This window comes from Citrus sinensis, chromosome 7 (assembly GCF_022201045.2).
Source record: "Citrus sinensis cultivar Valencia sweet orange chromosome 7, DVS_A1.0, whole genome shotgun sequence".
In the NCBI taxonomy this organism is placed as follows: Eukaryota; Viridiplantae; Streptophyta; class Magnoliopsida; order Sapindales; family Rutaceae; genus Citrus; species Citrus sinensis.
In genome coordinates this window covers 18,219,324-18,238,435 of record NC_068562.1, presented here as the reverse complement: position 1 = coordinate 18,238,435, position 19,112 = coordinate 18,219,324, and the positions used below count along the sequence as shown (strand labels likewise).

The 19,112-nt window shown below is 35.3% G+C and overlaps 1 protein-coding gene across 1 annotated transcript; it reads left to right on the top strand.

The window, feature by feature from the left end:
* The first annotated feature begins 4,854 nt into the window (after positions 1–4,854).
* On the top strand, positions 4,855–19,057 carry LOC127898858 (uncharacterized). The gene is made up of 2 exons (XM_052431350.1): positions 4,855–5,930; positions 18,829–19,057. Exons 1-2 carry the CDS (start codon positions 4,855–4,857, stop codon positions 19,055–19,057), a joined length of 1,305 nt encoding a protein of 434 aa, XP_052287310.1.
* Positions 19,058–19,112: the final 55 nt, after the last annotated feature.

Below are 19,112 nucleotides of genomic sequence, written 5' to 3'. Positions count from 1 at the left end.
AGCTAGTAAATCAATCTCTTCACTCTCAACTTTGAATTTTGTAATTGTCAAATATCTTTTTAATATTCCTATATGTTTTCTAAACGTCTATAAATAAAAAAATCTGAATAATCTTTTTCAGTTGTAGTGTACTGTTGGTACAACTTGTTTTATTATCAGCCACGTAGAATTAATACTTTCAAGCGCATTGCATATAATGGAAAGAAGTGATTGCTTCAAATTTAATGTGGAATTAATTGCACATTAACAAATTGGTGTAATAATAATTATAAATTGGCATATCCTTTAACCTTTTTTAATTATTATTTACAAGGCTCCGAAGCCTTCCAGCTGAAGTATATCGATTAGCACATGGATAATCATGTGACCTATGCACATGATGCATTACTCAAATTGTCACAGCAATCTCCAATGAGTAATGCCGTGTGAGTATTAGAATAATACAAACTAATTAATTTATGTTTAGTGTGATTCAATAACTCAACGTCTTTAATTTATTGATATAGTAATATCTCTGGCTATCAAGTGAATGGTGTTGATTTGTATTCATTTAATTTCATTTTCTTCTCAAAGAGTGTTATATATACATATCCCTTTAAGTAAATATTAGGTATAGAAGTATGGTGGGTAAATATAGGGCTAGAATTGTATGTCAATAAATTTTATTGTCGTATTCAATTTTTACATTCCAAATTAATATTTTAGAAATTTATTTGATACGATAGTATTGTATTGAGGTTCCACTATTTGATAGGTAGAATTTAGTGTTAGCGTTTGTAATGTTAAATATATATATATATATATCTCTGACTTTAATAAAGGCAGGAATTAGCTAAAAGACAAAATAAATACAGATTTCAATGCACTGTATTTTATCATGTAGTGTATTAAAATTTAAATTTTTTTATCTTTTAACTGATCTCTAACTTTATTAAAGTTAGGGATTCCTGATTGGAAAACTAATATATATATATATATATATATATATCTTATGGATATTTAATTTTATGATTGGAGCTGCAGTGTGGAGACATGATCATGTACATCAAATTTGGTGGTTACATGTATGAGCGGTTACAAGTTGACAAAAGGAAAAAGAGTTCCAAAATGAGTCAGAATTAATCAAAGGCTCACCAGAAACCTTCATTATTTGGCTGCGATTGACTCCATTCGATTCACCTTAGCTTGCTGCTGCTTCCTTTGAGACTAACGAGGAATCCTGACAACATTATCTCCTTCCATTTCCTAATTCTCTCAAATTCATCTCTTTTGACCCCCTTTTTTTTTGGCATGGGTATGGATATAGATATATATAACACCTAGAGCAATCATTGGCTTCTTTTTTATGAGGCATTCAAGAAGATCACATGCAATTTGCATTTTGAAAATCCATTGGTAACCACGGCCTTTTTTTTTTTCATAATAAACATTTTTGGGTTGCTTCGATATAAGGTCTTGTACTAAAGCTTTCTATTTGCATTTTGCCCAAATCATTGCGTCTTTTTTATTTCTTATATTTTGTACTTTTAGTAGTTTTAAAGTTTGGGTCATGTTACAGTGCATCAACTGCACTGTACATCTGCTGCAAGGTTTAAGTTGTTCTTGATAAATTGCTCATCAGATGTAACAAGTTCGCGTAACCTACCTGGTAATTAAAATAAGTTATTACTAATAATTAAAAAAGTTCTTACCTATAAAAAAAATGGGACAGACGTACAATGCAACTGAAACACCATAGCCACAGCTTTAGAGTTTTTAACTATTAATTTTAGGGAAATTATCACTGCACCACCTTTTTTTTGTTTTATGTTCATCCAACCACTAAAAAATTCTAACATATTTTCTGCACCACATTTTTTTTTAATTTGTATCAACTAGCCACTTTTTAACTAACACCGTTAAATAATTTAAAATGAAATGACAATTTTACCCCTAAATAAATTAAAAGACCATTTTATTTTATAAAAACTTTGAAAAATAAGAAAATTATAATTATAAAAATACCCCAAAATTTAATAAAAATAAATCTCCAACAAAGGTTCTCAGCTGATTTTTATTTAATTTAGATTTTGTAAAATTTTAATAATTATTTTTATTAAAAAATTATAATTTTGCAAAATTTTAATAAAAATGACTGAATTTATTTATTAAAAAATAAATCCCAAAATTTTAATAATTTAGGGGATTTTTATTAAATCCCAAAATTTTGTAATTATTTTTATAATTATAATTTTTATTTAGATTTTTATTAAAAATAAAAATTCTAATTTTGGGATTTATTTTTTATTAAACTTAGGGGTATTTTATAACTATAATTTTCTTATTTTTCAAAGTTTTTTTAAAATAAAATGATCTTTTAATTTATTTAGGGGTAAAATTGTCATTTCATTTAAATTATTTAATTGTGTTAGTTAAAAAGTGGCTAATTGATACAAATTTAAAAAAAAAAGGTGGTGCAGATAACATGTTAGAATTGTTTAGTGGTTGGATGAACGTAAGGCAAAAAAGAGGTGGTGCAGTGATAATTTCCCTTAATTTTATTGAATTCGATGATAGCGATAGATTAATAGAGGATCTCTATGCTACTTCATTCGGGTTCAATAAGTCAAAACAAAAAGATAGTTTTCACTAACCAGACAAAGATTAATAATATTTCACGGTCTTGTTTATATATATATATATATATACATATTGAACTGTTTAATAGACAAGAAAAACAAAAATTTCAATATACTAATAAATAAAAAGAAATTAATTTTTAACATATTGAAATATGTGTTTCTTAATATTTTAGTATACACAAAGTAAGGATATTCTCACTAGAAATAGACTATATATATATATAGTCTTTTTCTTAAGTTATTAAAGGGATTCTTAAGTTATTAAAATAAGAGATAAACTAAAAGACAACAAAAACATGCACTTCAATAGTATTTTCTCGTATAGTGTACTGGAGTGTGTGTTTTGCGTGTCTTTTAGTTTATTCCTTACTTTAATAACTTAAGAGAACTCTTATTAGATAATGACTATATATAGTAGTTTTCTGGTGAGGGATCTTAAAGTGCAGGAAAATCCAGGAAAGCTTTAAAATCGCACGACTTTAAAGGCTTATAGTTTTAAGCCTTTAAAACCATGCGGTTTTAAAACTTTACCGCACTTTCCCGCACTTTAAAATTCCGAACTGAAACATTTCTCTATAATCTTGAACTTTATCAAAGTTTGGGAAAGCTATTAATACATATGCTTTAATAATATAAGTCATTACACTATTAAATCATATTACGTAATATATACACACACACACATTCTCAGGTGCGGCTACCCTTATCTTTTTTAAATGCGTAAATATTGTTAAGCTATACGACTTAATAGAGTTAATTTTTCATATGCTATAAAGTCGTGCAAGTTAATAGCATTAACAACTGACTATATTAAATTGTACGGCTTAAAAGTGTGTCCGCATGAAAAGAAAATGAAAGCACCCGCACTAGAGAAGAACTATAATTTTCAATCAGGAATCCTTAACCATATTAAAGTCAATGATAAGTTAAAAGACAAAAACACATATATTTCAACACATTACTTGATAAAATACAATGCATTAGAGTTTGTGTTTTTATTTTTTTAACTTATTTCCAGCTTTAATATAGTTAAAGATCATTAATTAGAACATTACACACACACACACACACATATATATTTATATATTCCAATCTTATCCAAGATCCAAAACCAGATCGGTACCCATACATATATATTTGTTGTTATTTGATGAGAGATCTCTTATTTTTAATATGGTAAAGGACAACCTAGAGATAAAAAAACAAAAATTTTAATAAATTATATGATAAAAAACACTGCATTAATTAGAAAATGTATTTTTTTCTTACTTTTTAGCTTATTAAATTCCTCATTGGAAGATTATATATATGTATGTGTATAAATAATTTTCTAATGAAAAATCTCTTAAGTTATTAAAATAAAGAATAAGTTAAAAGATAAAAAAAATACACATTTTAATATAAAAAAATCCATTATATTAAGACATGTTTTATTGGTCTTTTCGGTCCACTAGGCACCTTGAGGAGCTTGGATTGATTACAAAGCTACTTGATTTTCGGTTCAAGTCAAAACGAAAAAGTGAGTTTTGTTCTTGAATTAATCCTTGGCATTTTAATTACTTCATTAAGTAGAGAAAGATTAATAATATTTTAAGGTCCACTAGGCACCTTCACGAGCCTTGCAAAAGCACTTTCTCGAACCCATCATGAAGATGCTAATAATGGCTAATGGGTCCAGCTATGGTGCTACAGTTGTATGGTGCCACAGTTGGATCCAGCCATTAAATCTAACTCTGGTAACAACTGTAAGTTAGATTTAATAATTGGATCTAACTGTAGCACTGTACAACTGTGGTACCATAGGTTTGTCCCTAATAATGATAGTAATAATAATTTTTTAACTAACCCTTCCAGCCGCTGAGCTTTAATTAACAAAAAATTAAATCAAAATGTACGATTTGTCCATTTTGTTTGACCTTTGACCAAATAATTAGCTCTCGATTATTACTTATTCTTTAATGCAAATTGGCCAACTGATTCCAGATTTTATTTCCTTATTTATCACATCTTTCTTCAATTTATTGTCATTGATAGCGTTGTAAGATGAGAACACATGTACTCATTTTACCAAACGCATTAACTGTACGGTCAATCACATAATCGCATTACTTGAATTAATTTATACTAAGATCCTTAATATATATTTGCTATCCAGTACCGCATCTTGTACTGTCTTTCCAGCTATATTGCTATTAAATTCACATTAACTCTAAAAAAAAAAACATATATTCCTATGGAAAGCTCCGAAAACCTCGGACGTGAAGGAAACCCTATCTCCGGAGGGATTTTTCCCCCGCCGTTTAGGGAGGCTAGAATGACTAAAAAAGTGAGGTTTCGCGATGAGGAACATGCTGGTGATCCCACTGCTCAGGTATCGTACAAAGAAACCCTAGTGAATGCGACGCAAGCGATGGAGCAAGGAGTTGGAGGTGGACTAGATGACTGGGATTTTGAGGAAGGGGATGTTACTAAAAGTAACGAGGGATCCATGCCATCCATCACTTTTTCGGCTAGGGTTCATGCTAAGTTAAGTGAGCCTTGGAAGAACTCGGTTGTTGTAAAGTTGCTTGGCCGCACAATTGGCTATAGAGCCCTTTGTGCAAGATTGAATGGCATGTGGAAATCAGCCATGGGGTTTTCAGTGATAGACTTGGAGAATAACTATTATCTGGTTCGGTTTCGCTCGGTAGGGGATGCTATGGATGCATTAACCAAGGGGCCGTGGCTTGTCATGGGTCACTATTTAACGGTGCAGCCATGGACGCCCTCCTTTGACTTCACAAACACGGCTCTTGAACAGGTCACGGTGTGGATCAGATTACCTGGCCTTGCTGTTCATCTTTACGATCGAAAAGTTCTTCAAAAGCTGGGTCAGTTAGTGGGGAACGTGATTACAATCGATTCGAATACAGCCTCCTCATCTCGTGGAAGATTTGCCCGCCTTGCAGTGAGTATCTCTTTAACTAGGCCACTGGTGTCTCAGTTTGAGTTGGATGGGAAGATACAGAAGGTCGAATATGAGGGCTTGCCAGTAATTTGTTATAAGTGTGGACTTTACGAGCACAGTAGTAGTAATTGCAAAGATGCTAAGAACTCGACAAGCTCTGAAGAAGATGGTCAATCCCATCAGGCAATGCCGGGAAACGAGGCTCCTGGCCAACATGCTAAAGGTTGTAATGGCGACAGCACTGTGGAACCATTTGGTCCCTGGATGATGGCTCCTAGGAGAGGAAGAAAGCCTAATAATGGAAGGGTGAATACTGGAGACTTAAATCGGAATAGGGAGTTTACTGGAGCTGGTACCTCAAGGTTTCACATTCTATCCCAAGTCCCGGATGAAGGTGGACACTGTTGAGTGTTAGAAAATGCATATTTATAAATGAGAAAACCGTCATTTTACATTTCAAGTCTTACTAACAACCCTTACTTTTATGTATTTAACATTCTTATGATTTAATTACGTGTGTTTTATTTTAATTAAGTAATTTATGTATTATAGGGGCATTATAGTCATTTCACAATAAAGGAGAGATCAGACGGCAAAACGGACATCACTTTTGAACTCAGGACGGTCGAAAACCTTAGGAGGACCATAAAAGGAAAAATGACACTATTCACATGTACGGTACTATTCACGTACACAGTACTGTATACGTTACTGTTCACAGCACTGTTCACATAGACGGATTGATGACGTGGCATTGACTGATGAGGTGTCACGATCCTGTTGGGCTAAAATTCTTATGTACTGTTGATGGTGACGTGGCAGTATATCAGTGGACGAAAAATCTCGCGTACGGTGCATGCATCACACAGGATTAGTTTCAACCAAACCGCGTTACTGTTCATCCGGGTCAAACCGCATTACTGTTCAAAGTCGGGTCAAACCGTGTTACTGTTCATCCGCGTGGTCAAACCGTGGACTGTTGACTGATGACGTGGCGCAATCCTGAGCGTCCAAACTGTTTTTAATCCGATGGCCATGATTTACTCCATGTATCTATAAAAAGGGGGCCTCCCCCCCTAATTTGATATCTCTGAATCCATTTTTGGGATCCATTTTCTGTAATTCCTTCTCCATCTTGTATTTTCTTCGTATTTTAATAAATTCCCATTTTGCCCCTAGTTCAATTATGAGTGGCTAATTTTCTTTCAAGCTTGGGTTGAAGGTGAAGTCTCAACATGTGTCATGGGCTTAATTTGGTAAATTTATTTTCTCTTCCCCTCTAGTTTTTGTGGATGTTTTGACTTCTCGTCGACAAATAATACTAATCTTGTCTAGATACCGCCTTGGTTACACCGGCTTTCTAGTATAAGGTTATTATTATTTGGCACGATAAGCCCTTAGCACCATATTGATTAGAGCGTGGTTCATGAGGTGTGGATTCCCCCCTCATGATTTAATTGGCATTAATACGGATTATTTAGCCCATGATGCATGTTGATACGGATCTAGATACCCAAGTACGTCATTTTAATAGAATTCTCTTCAATTTATTCTCGCCATTTCAATTCCAATTTTAGAATTTATTCTCGCCATTTTAATTTAATTATTAGCATATTCCAAATCATTTCCACCATAAATCCAACTACCCATTTACAAAATTAATTCTATATATAATTAAAATCCACCTCCTCGTGGGATCGACACTCGTCACCATAGATCTATACTACAATAGATTCGTGCGCTTGCGAGTATATTAAAATTTGCACAACAAGTTTTTGGCGCCGTTGCCGGGGAGGTAAGTAATTTTAATTCATAGAATTAATTTTTGTGAATAATTTCTTTTATTTGTTTTCTTGTATTTTTTTTAATTATTAAAAAAAAAGTAAATCTACATTTAAAGGTTAGTATTTCTTTTCTTTTTCTCTTCTTTAAATTTCTGTAATTTAATTTTCAAGTTATTTTTTTTTCTTTGTAATTTTTGTTTATCTTACTAATTCTTTTTAGTTAATTTCTTTCACGTATTTATTTTTGTGTATTTTTATAGAAAGGTTGTAATAGCGCAATAAGGTTAGTATCGTAATTTCTCCCTCTTCTTTATTTTTAATTGTTTTGTTCCCATCTTTATTTTTTGTTTTGTTTGCATCTTTATTTTTATTTTATTTGTTTTGTATGCATGGTCGTAGGTCATTATTACCTAATCTTGAACCTATAGACCTTGAATTAGAAAAAACACTTCGCACACACAAACACGTTAAAAATAAAATGGATTTACAAGCACCACAGGAGAGGCCATTTAAGGACTATTTTAGTCCCTTAGCTAATTTGAGCACATCATGCATAAGATACCCAAATGTAGCTGCTAGGAGTTTTGAATTAAAACCTAGTGTGCTAAATTGTCTCCCCACATTTTATGGCTTAGAAAATGAGGATCCATATAATCATCTGAATGATTTTCATGCCATTTGTCAAACTTTTAAATATGAAAATTTTTCAGACGATGATGTTAAACTCAGATTATTCCCATTTTCTTTAAAGGATAGAGCTCGTTCATGGTTAAATACTTTACCTGCCAATAGCATTTCATCATGGGAACAAATGGTTACAAAATTTTTAAATAAATATTTTCCAGTGCATAAAACCAATGCTATTCGCAGGGAAATCTCGGAGTTTACCCAGAGAGAGGACGAGCAATTTTTTAAAACATGGGAGCGATTTAATGGGCTACTCTTGAAGTGTCCACATCATGGGTACGAGAAATGGCACCAATGCCAATACTTTTTGGAGGGATTATTGCCGAATGTGCAAGAATGGCTAATGGCGACAAGTGGAGGAGAGCTAATGTCAAAAAGTGCATCCGAGATTTGGGAATTCTTTCAGCGACAAGCGGATAATTCCCAACAACGGAGTCGATCACTCAGGAATACTAGAAGAATTAAAGGAGTAAATGAGGTTCAAATTGGCGAATCAAGCTCAGAAATTAAAGAAGTCAAAGCGATAATTGAAGGTCTCTCTCGACAAATAGCATCATTATCGACTGCTAAATCAACAGAGCCACATGACCATGACTCATACTCAGATCAAGCCAATGCCATAGGTGTAATGAGAAAGCTATCAAATTACAACCCATACTCCAACACATATAACCCTGGATGGAGAGACCACCCCAATTTTTCATGGTCTCAAGGATTCCAACAGAATGGACCAACAGCTCCAGCTCCACCAATTCCACAAAATCCTCAAGCCTCTCAGCCCCCATTCAGACCATACAATCAAAACCAGAACCACTCTCAACCTAGACCATGGGAGGATGCATTCCAGAATTTCAGGAATGTTACTCACTCCACGATTGAGCAACAGAACCGCACCATTGATGGACTACGAAATGAGTTGAGAGCGGGCTTCAACTCACAAGCCCAATCAGTTTCAAGCCTCGAGAAGATGGTGGGACAACTTGCTTCTTCAGTTCAGACCTTGGCAATGACCGTTGAGAAAGGTAAGTTTCCAAGTCAACCAGTACCTAATCCTAAAGGAGTGCATGAAGCAAGTACCAGTTCACCACAGCAGCATGGAGAGGTCAAAGCAGTAATGACCTTGCGAAAAGGAAAAGAAGTCGACAACAAGGTGGAGATGCCAGTGACAAAAGAAAATCAAATTGTACCTGTGAATGTTGATGACTCATCACCGGAGGAGAAAGAAGAAACCAACCCACAAGAATATGTTCCCAAAGCTCCATTTCCTCAGAGGTTAGCGAAAGGAAAAAAGGGAAAATCCACAGGTGAGATTCTTGAAATCTTCAAACAGGTAAGTGTTAACATCCCTTTGCTTGATGCTATTAAACAAGTTCCATCTTATGCCAAGTTTCTTAAAGACCTTTGTACTAAAAAGAGAAACATGCATGTTCAAAAGAAGGCATTTTTAACAGAAAACGTTAGTTCTATACTCCAACATAAAATTTCTTTAAAATGCAAAGACCCAGGCTCCCCCACTATCTCATGTAGTATAGGGAACCACACAATTGAGAATGCTTTGTTGGATTTAGGAGCTAGTGTAAATCTGTTACCTTATTCAGTGTTTGTGAAACTTGGACTGGGAGAATTACACCCAACTCCAGTGGTGTTACAACTTGCAGATCGGTCCACAAAAATACCTCGTGGTATTGTGGAGGACGTGCTTATCCAGGTAGACAAGTTTTATTTTCCTGTTGATTTCATTGTAATTGACACTCAACCAATACAGGATTCAAGGAAGCACATCCCCATTATTCTAGGCCGACCTTTCTTGGCAACTGCGGATGCTCACATTCAATGTAGGACCGGAAATATGCAATTGTCCTTCGGCAACATGACTATGGAGTTGAACATCTTCAACATTGCCAAACAACCTCACAATGCAGATGATGGAATTGTTGATGTGGATTTAATAGAAGCATTAGTTGATGACACTTTTGTTTCAAACCTTAGTGATGATCCTTTACAGACATGCTTAACTCACTTTGGTTTTGATTTTGATATTGACAGATCGGTCGAAGAGGTCAATGCCCTACTTGACTCAGCACCATCTATGGACACTAATAAATGGAAGTCAAGAGTTGAACAACTAGCACCATCAGAGAAGCAACTCATTCCATCATCAGAATCACCACCGAAACTCGAGCTCAAACCATTGCCCAACACTTTGGAATATGCGTTTTTGGGAGAAGAAAGTACTCTGCCGGTAATCATCTCATCATCCCTAAATGACGAACAAAAAGGTAAGTTGTTGGATGTTTTAAAAGAGCACAAAGAAGCATTAGGATGGACCATAGCAGATATTAAAGGTATAAACCCAGTAGATTGCATGCATTACATTCACCTTGATGAAAATGCCAAAACTACTAGGGAGATGCAACGTCGGTTAAATCCTAACATGAAAGAAGTTGTTAGAACTGAGGTCCTTAAGCTATTAGATGCAGGTATCATTTACCCAATTTCTGATAGTTCATGGGTCAGTCCTGTACAAGTTGTCCCTAAAAAGTCAGGAGTCACAGTAGTTACCAATGCTGATAATGAATTGATACCCACTAGAGTGACTACAGGATGGCGTGTATGCATTGATTATAGAAAATTGAATTCTGTCACACGTAAAGACCATTTTCCTTTACCATTTATTGATCAAATGCTTGATAGATTAGCAGGCCATGAATTTTATTGCTTTCTAGATGGTTACTCAGGATATAATCAGATTCCCATAGCACCAAAAGATCAAGAGAAAACTACTTTCACTTGCCCTTTTGGCACATTTGCATATAGGAGAATGCCATTTGGATTATGTAATGCACCTGCTACATTTCAACGATGCATGCTAAGCATTTTTTCTGATATGGTTGAACGATTTCTTGAAGTCTTTATGGATGACTTTTCTGTCTTTGGTGATTCATTTGATCAATGTTTACATCATCTAACACTAGTTCTGCAGAGATGTATCGAGAAGAAGTTGGTCTTAAATTGGGAGAAATGCCATTTTATGGTAAAACAAGGTATTGTTCTCGGTCACATCATTTCGAGTAAAGGTATTGAGGTTGACAAAGCCAAGGTGGATCTCATTTCTAATCTTCCTCCACCCAAAACAGTCAGAGAAGTAAGATCTTTCCTTGGGCATGCTGGTTTCTATAGACGTTTCATTAAAGATTTTAGCAAAGTTTCTAGACCCTTATGCAATTTACTTGCTAAGGATGTACCTTTTATCTTTAATGATTCATGTCTTATGGTGTTTGAAAAATTAAAACAGTTGTTGACATCATCACCCATCATTCAGGCCCCAAACTGGAGCTTACCATTTGAGCTAATGTGTGATGCATCTGATTATGCAGTAGGAGCAGTATTAGGACAAAGAGTTGATCGAATTCCCCATGTTATTTACTATGCTAGTATGACATTGAATGATGCACAGTTGAACTATTCAACTACTGAAAAAGAAATGCTAGCAGTAGTGTTTGCATTGGAAAAATTTCGATCTTATCTCATTGGTTGTAAAATAATTATATTCACAGATCATGTTGCTCTTAAATATCTTCTCACAAAGAAAGATGCAAAAGCCAGACTAATTCGTTGGGTGTTACTTTTGCAAGAATTTGACTTGGAATTCAAAGATAAAAAAGGGACAGAAAATGTTGTGGCGGACCACCTCTCTCGTCTCCATTTTGACACAATTATAGAACAATTACCATTAAATGAGTCATTTCCAGATGAACAATTAATGAGTGTGGAAGTATTACCTTGGTATGCTGATATAGTTAATTATCTTGTTACAGGTAAACTTCCAGAGCATTGGACCAAGCAAGACAAGGCTAAATTCTTTGCAGAGATAAAGAATTTCTTTTGGGATGACCCGTATTTGTTCAAGTATTGTGCGGATCAAATTGTTAGACGATGTGTCCCAGAAAGTGAAATTCAGAATATCCTTTCATTCTGCCATGAACAAGCTTGTGGAGGCCATTTCAGTGCTAAGAAGACAGCGACTAAAGTTTTACAATGTGGTTTCTATTGGCCATCTATATTTCGAGACGCTTACACTTTCTGTTCTTCATGTGATAGGTGTCAACGAATGGGAAGCATTACACGAAGGAACATGATGCCACTAAATCCAATTTTAGTGGTTGAGATTTTTGACGTATGGGGTATCGACTTCATGGGACCCTTTCCCCCTTCTTTTGGCCATCAATACATATTGGTTGCTGTTGACTACGTATCAAAATGGGTAGAAGCAATTCCATGTAGGACCAATGATCACAAGGTGGTAATAGCATTTTTAAAAAGCAACATTGTTTCACGCTTTGGATTCCCTCGAGCAATAATCAGTGATGGTGGTGCCCACTTTTGTAACAAAGCATTCAAAGCACTTTTGACAAAGTATTCAATCACACACAAAGTGGCAAGCCCGTATCATCCGCAAACCAGTGGCCAAGTTGAGATCTCCAATCGAGAAATAAAGCACATATTAGAAAAAACGGTGAGGCCGGACAGAAAAGATTGGTCATTAAGACTTGATGATGCCTTATGGGCATATAGAACGACTTTCAAGACCCCGATTGGGATGTCACCCTACAGGCTAGTATATGGAAAAGCTTGCCACCTACCTGTGGAACTCGAGCATCGTGCATATTGGGCCATCAAGAAATTCAATTTTGACATGCAGCAAGCCAGCTCAGAAAGAAGATTACAGCTGGCAGAACTTGAAGAAATTCGCAATGACGCGTACGAAAATGCCAAGATTTACAAGCAACGAATGAAAGTCTTCCATGATAAGCAAATTATGAGAAAATCGTTCACTCCAGGTCAGAAAGTGCTTTTATTCAATTCTCGCTTGCACCTATTCCCAGGTAAGTTACGCTCTCGTTGGTCTGGCCCATTTATTGTTCATACTGTTTTTCCACATGGGGCAATTGAAATTAAAGACCCAAAGAATGGTGTCACGTTTAAAGTTAATGGTCAAAGATTAAAGCCATATCTAGAGTACCAACCACATGAAGAAGACACCGAAATAAATTTGAGTGACCCACCAAATTTGAATTGATTTTTTTTTCTTTTCGTTGATTTGATTTTTCTTTTTTTCTTTTTATTATTATTCTTTTGCTAATTGAAATTGTTTTTGCATAAGTGTGTTTATTTTACCATTAAGTTTTCTCTTATCATTTTTAATCATGAGTCTCATACTTAGACCGTTCCTCCTGAACATTCTTAAACCACTTCAACGTGTCAAAACTCATCTCAAAAGACAGATTCAATTTTGTAAAACACATCGCATTTGGGCTCTACAACCACCAGAGTTAGTAGCCTATGTTGAGGGTTTAGAACACCAACTCAGAGACATTGAGAGAAGTGTTTACGACATCCAGTTGGAGCTTGAGGTAAATTCAATAAGAGGACGATTTTAATTTTCTTTGTGTGTTTTAATTTGTTTTTCTATTTGTGTGCTTTAGTTTGTTACCCCGGTGAAATGGCGGATAACGGTACTCCGTGACAATCAAGTCGGTTACTTCAGTTTCCCATAATAACTGATATTCTGAGGCGAAGGTATGGACAGAAACGAGATTCTAGCGAAGCTTCACAAGCGATTCCCTTCACTTCCTCAAAATGCCCTCCTTACGATCTATAAAGCTCGGTCCGAATGCATGCGATTACTCATGAGGAATAACATACCTGCTGACATCCGTTGGTTAATCGAGGCTAAAGTACGATCGGCAGGTGAGTTACCTCCAAAATTTATTGCATACATGCCTGGTTGTGGTAAAGGAAATTATGCAAGAAAACGACGAGCTCGAAGAATTTTTGTTGCTTGTCATAAGTGTGCCAGAATGAGTTGCAATAAAAACCCATGTTCTTTAGGAATGGTGTCTGATAACAGGGAAGATAAGATTCAATTCATTAGGGATGGCTTGAATAAGGAGTCATTGGATGATATCCTTTTGTCTCTTGAAACGCATCCCAGTGGATATGTGCAAGGAGCGATTCTCCAGTTATGGCCGTTATTCCAGAAAGAGCATGCACGATATAGTCTCGGGAATTTGACTATAAACGACCCTGTTTGCCAGTTTATAAGAAAACTGGATAGGAAGCCTATCCTCGACCCATAGAGGGCGTTCAAGCCGTTTCTGGACGTAAAACCAGAGGAAGATGTGAGCCACAGTCGCAACTACCTGTAAATATCCTTTTACTTTATTGTTATTTTATTTCACTATTGTCTTATTGTTTGCATTATTGTCTTTAATAATTTTATTACTGTTTGCTTTTTCCTTTTTACTGTTTTTTTTTGACTTGCGAGCCACGTGCTTTACGCGTTATTTGACACTGACATATTACCTCATACACAACCATGACCCACTATCACCAAGACTCTTAAATGTGATTTCTTTTTTGTCAAGCACTCACAAATTGTTTTCGAGAAGTATCACAATGGCAGCTACTCCCAATAGACAATTCAAGAACATTTGTGTGCTTTCTGGATTTACCTATGGCAAACATAAAGAGTTCGTTGAGGCAGCCATAGATCTTGGTCGAAGCATAGCAGCGAGAAAATTACACTTGGTGTATGGAGGAGGTAATCGAGGGTTATCAAAAATGGTCTCAGAAGCAGCTTTTATCAGAGGAAGTCAAGTGTTAGGCATCATCCCAAGAGTCCTAAAACCATTGGGCAGTTCGTCTGACTCATCAACTGGAGAAGAGTTAGTCGTCTCAGGTATGCAAGAAAGAATAACTGAAATGCTTAATTATGCTGATGCTTTTATTTTCCTTCCAGGAGATCTTGCAACACTAGAGGCACTTATCACACTAGCATCTTGGGCCCATCTGCACATCCACCAGAAACCCATCGGTTTGTTAAATGTCAATAACTTTTATGATGGCTTTATCGCATTTCTTAACCATGCAATAAAAAACTATTTCATTCCCGCTAATGTGAAAAAACTCTTTATTTGTGCTCACACTGCTAATGAGCTACTGGATCTATTACAAGCTTATAGACCGGAGCCAGACCCCTGGACCTTTGTGTTGGAACGTCCAAATAATGATGGTAACAGTAGCAGCAGTAAGAAGTACAAATTAGATTTAACTCTCCGCCTGTAAATATTTTCTTCTGTGTTGCACCACCCAGGTGATGTCTTCTAAACTCTACTTCTTTCATTTCAAACATTGAGGACAATGTTTCGTTCTGGTTGGGGGGAGGGAATAGTCGACAATTATGAAATTTTGGTTAAGTTTTTACTAATTTTTTGTTGTAGAAACTAACTGTTGCTAACTTTTTGTGTTGAAGATGGCTGAATATGGAGTGTAGTGACTCTAGAAACGCATCTTCATCGTTTAAAAAAAAAATTAAAAAAAAAAAAAACTTAAAAAAAAATTAAGACATTTTCTTTTTTCTTTATTATGTGTTTATGTTTATTTTTCTTCTTTTTAATTTATCCTCTATAAAAATGCATTTTCCAACTTTTGAGTCGAAGATGGCTGAATATGGAGTGTAGTTCCTCTAGAAACGCATCTTCTTTAAAAAAAATAATAAAAAAATCATTTTCTTTTCTATCATTTTTGTAACTTTTCTAAATTAATTTTTCTACATCATTTTCACATTTCTGCATGCATATATTTTTTTTTTTTATGTTTAGAATAGGTTGGGGGGTAGAATGTTGTTTAAAAAAAAATTTTGATTTGTTTTAACATTGGGTGACATGATTAATTTAAATTTTAGTATTTGTATTATCTTTGGTCTTAAGTGATGTTACATTATGTTTGCTACTCTACATGTTGATGTTGGAGACATATATGAGTTGCTTGAAGGAATGAACATGTCATAATAAGTACCAAGTGAGTTTTTGAGCCTATCATTTTTCTTGGAGAGTAACCCTTTTGCCCATTCTTTATACAGCTTAACAGTTTATTATTGTATACACGATCTCTAGATTTCTTTTGAGTAAACCCTTAATAAAAAAAAAAAAAAAGTGTGTTGCTACATTTGGAGGCCCATCTAACTAGTAGATATGGAAGGTTATTCAGAGCCCTAAAAGACGATGGAAAGGCCATCTTTGATCCGTTTGAGCCTTTCTAGCCATCCCTTTTATTAAATATCCATAGTTAACCCTTTTGAGCCTTTAAAAAAAAAAAACATTTTCTTTGTCAACTTATCATCTTGACCCACTCCGATTTGGAGTATTACCCGATGTCTTATAAGTTCCATCACCTATGTATGTTTGAGAAAATGTAAATAATTATTTTGTTCAGTGAAGTTATGCCAAATAAAAGCAAAAAAAAAAAAAAAAACAAAAACAAAAACAAAAGTTGTTGTTTCAAAAGAATAAAAATAGGTGAAATCCACCTTGCAACTTCCAAAAAAAAAAAAAAAAAAATTCTCTGTATTTTTCTCAAACATACACTTTGTTTTCCTTATTTTCCTTCTTTGTTAGCCATGTCCCTAGCCTACGTTTCGTCCTAATAAAAGTCCTTCTTGATTTTAGGGAACTATAGTTTGAAGTAGAAGCTAGTTATATGGGCTAAAAAGATGTAGTGTTGCTTAAAAAAAAAAAAAAGACATAAATAAAGTGGGTTAACTAACATTTTATTTGACTTGAGATCATATTATTTCTAAGCTGAGGGCATATTTATTTCATCTTGGTGAGAGCATGTGATATCATTTCTTTATTATTTTCTCTCTCAATTACCATTGATTGGAGTGACTATGTTTATTGGGTTTTAATTTCTTTGTGAGAGTGTCACTACTTCCAGTGAGATTTTGGGGTTTGACATGTCATTCTTGAAATAGCTATAACAAAGTCTACTGGGCTAATTCATGTGGATGGTTGATGTGGGTGTGATGTTACTTTAGACTAGAGATAATGCTTATACTTTTATTTGATTGCTATCATTAATCTGATTGAATAAACACGAGTGTTTCTAAAAAAAAAAAAAAAAAAATCATTTCGAATTTGAATTTTGTTTTCGCTTTATTTGCTAGGGACTAGCAATAAGCTGGTTGGGGGGTGTGTTGAGTGTTAGAAAATGCATATTTATAAAGGAGAAAACCGTCATTTTACATTTCAAGTCTTACTAACAACCCTTACTTTTATGTATTTAACATTCTTATGATTTAATTACGTGTGTTTTATTTTAATTAAGTAATTTATGTATTCTAGGGGCATTATAGTCATTTCACAATAAAGGAGAGATCAGACGGCAAAACGGACATCACTTTTGAACTCAGGACGGTCGAAAACCTTAGGAGGACCATAAAAGGAAAAATGACACTATTCACATGTACGGTACTATTCACGTACACAGTACTGTATACGTTACTGTTCACGGCACTGTTCACATAGACGGATTGATGACGTGGCATTGACTGATGAGGTGTCACGATCCTGTTGGGCTAAAATTCTTATGTACTGTTGATGGTGACGTGGCAGTATATCAGTGGACGAAAAATCTCGCGTACGGTGCATGCATCACACAGGATTAGTTTCAACCAAACCGCGTTACTGTTCATCCGGGTCAAACCGCATTACTGTTCAAAGTCGGGTCAAACCGTGTTACTGTTCATCCGCGTGGTCAAACCGTGGACTGTTGACTGATGACGTGGCGCAATCCTGAGCGTCCAAACTGTTTTTAATCCGATGGCCATGATTTACTCCATGTATCTATAAAAAGGGGGCCTCCCCCCCTAATTTGATATCTCTGAATCCATTTTTGGGATCCATTTTCTGTAATTCCTTCTCCATCTTGTATTTTCTTCATATTTTAATAAATTCCCATTTTGCCCCTAGTTCAATTATGAGTGGCTAATTTTCTTTCAAGCTTGGGTTGAAGGTGAAGTCTCAACATGTGTCATGGGCTTAATTTGGTAAATTTATTTTCTCTTCCCCTCTAGTTTTTGTGGATGTTTTGACTTCTCGTCGACAAATAATACTAATCTTGTCTAGATACCGCCTTGGTTACACCGGCTTTCTAGTATAAGGTTATTATTATTTGGCACGATAAGCCCTTAGCAACATATTGATTAGAGCGTGGTTCATGAGGTGTGGATTCCCCCCTCATGATTTAATTGGCATTAATACGGATTATTTAGCCCATGATGCATGTTGATACGGATCTAGATACCCAAGTACGTCATTTTAATAGAATTCTCTTCAATTTATTCTCGCCATTTCAATTCCAATTTTAGAATTTATTCTCGCCATTTTAATTTAATTATTAGCATATTCCAAATCATTTCCACCATAAATCCAACTACCCATTTACAAAATTAATTCTATATATAATTAAAATCCACCTCCTCGTGGGATCGACACTCGTCACCATAGATCTATACTACAATAGATTCGTGCGCTTGCGAGTATATTAAAAGACACCAAGTGCAAGAGGCTTGCACAGACTTCCCCTCCACCTCACGCCAGCCTTTCATATCCGCCTCAAACCCTACATTTACAGCCAAAACAGATAACACAGTACAGATTTTAGCTCGTCGAAAGCTGCAAAATAAGACCGTGGTAATAAGGAATCAGAGCAGAAAGCTAAATGCTCCAGTGGTCCCTACTAGTAACCATTTCCAGCCTAGTGATTTAAGTATCAAAGATGAGGATATAACTCTCTTACCCCATACCAACCAAAAATCCAATTCACATAGTTTCCCCCAGAAAGTATCTAGCAACCAACGTGTGGTTTCTTTCGAATCCACCTTGGATCCTACTAAACACACAGTGGTTTTTTGTTCTCCCCCAACACTTCTTAATGGAGATGTAAGGGAAGTGGCCACGGATCATATAGAGAGGCAGGGATCGGATCCGCAACCCTTAGCAGACCCTCCTAATAACCATAACACTTCTCGGGTGAAGGAAGGTGGACATGTTTGTAACCATCCAGATGTTCCTATGAGTGGTATGGATGGAGATGGGATGACTGATGATGAAATTTCGATGGTTCAGGAAACGCCGTTGGCATTGATGGATGATGTCTCTGGACAGCAACAGTAGCCTCATGTTCTCTCTTCTTATATTTTTTATGACAGTCAGTATTATGTTCTGGAAT

Coding starts and splice junctions, on each gene's coding strand:
- LOC127898858 (XM_052431350.1), top strand. CDS start 4,855: ATGGAAAGCTCCGAAAACCTCGGACGTGAAGGAAACCCTATCTCCGGA. Junction 5,931..18,828: donor ACTGGAGCTGGTACCTCAAG/GTTTCACATTCT, acceptor TGGAGATGTAAG/GGAAGTGGCCACGGATCATA.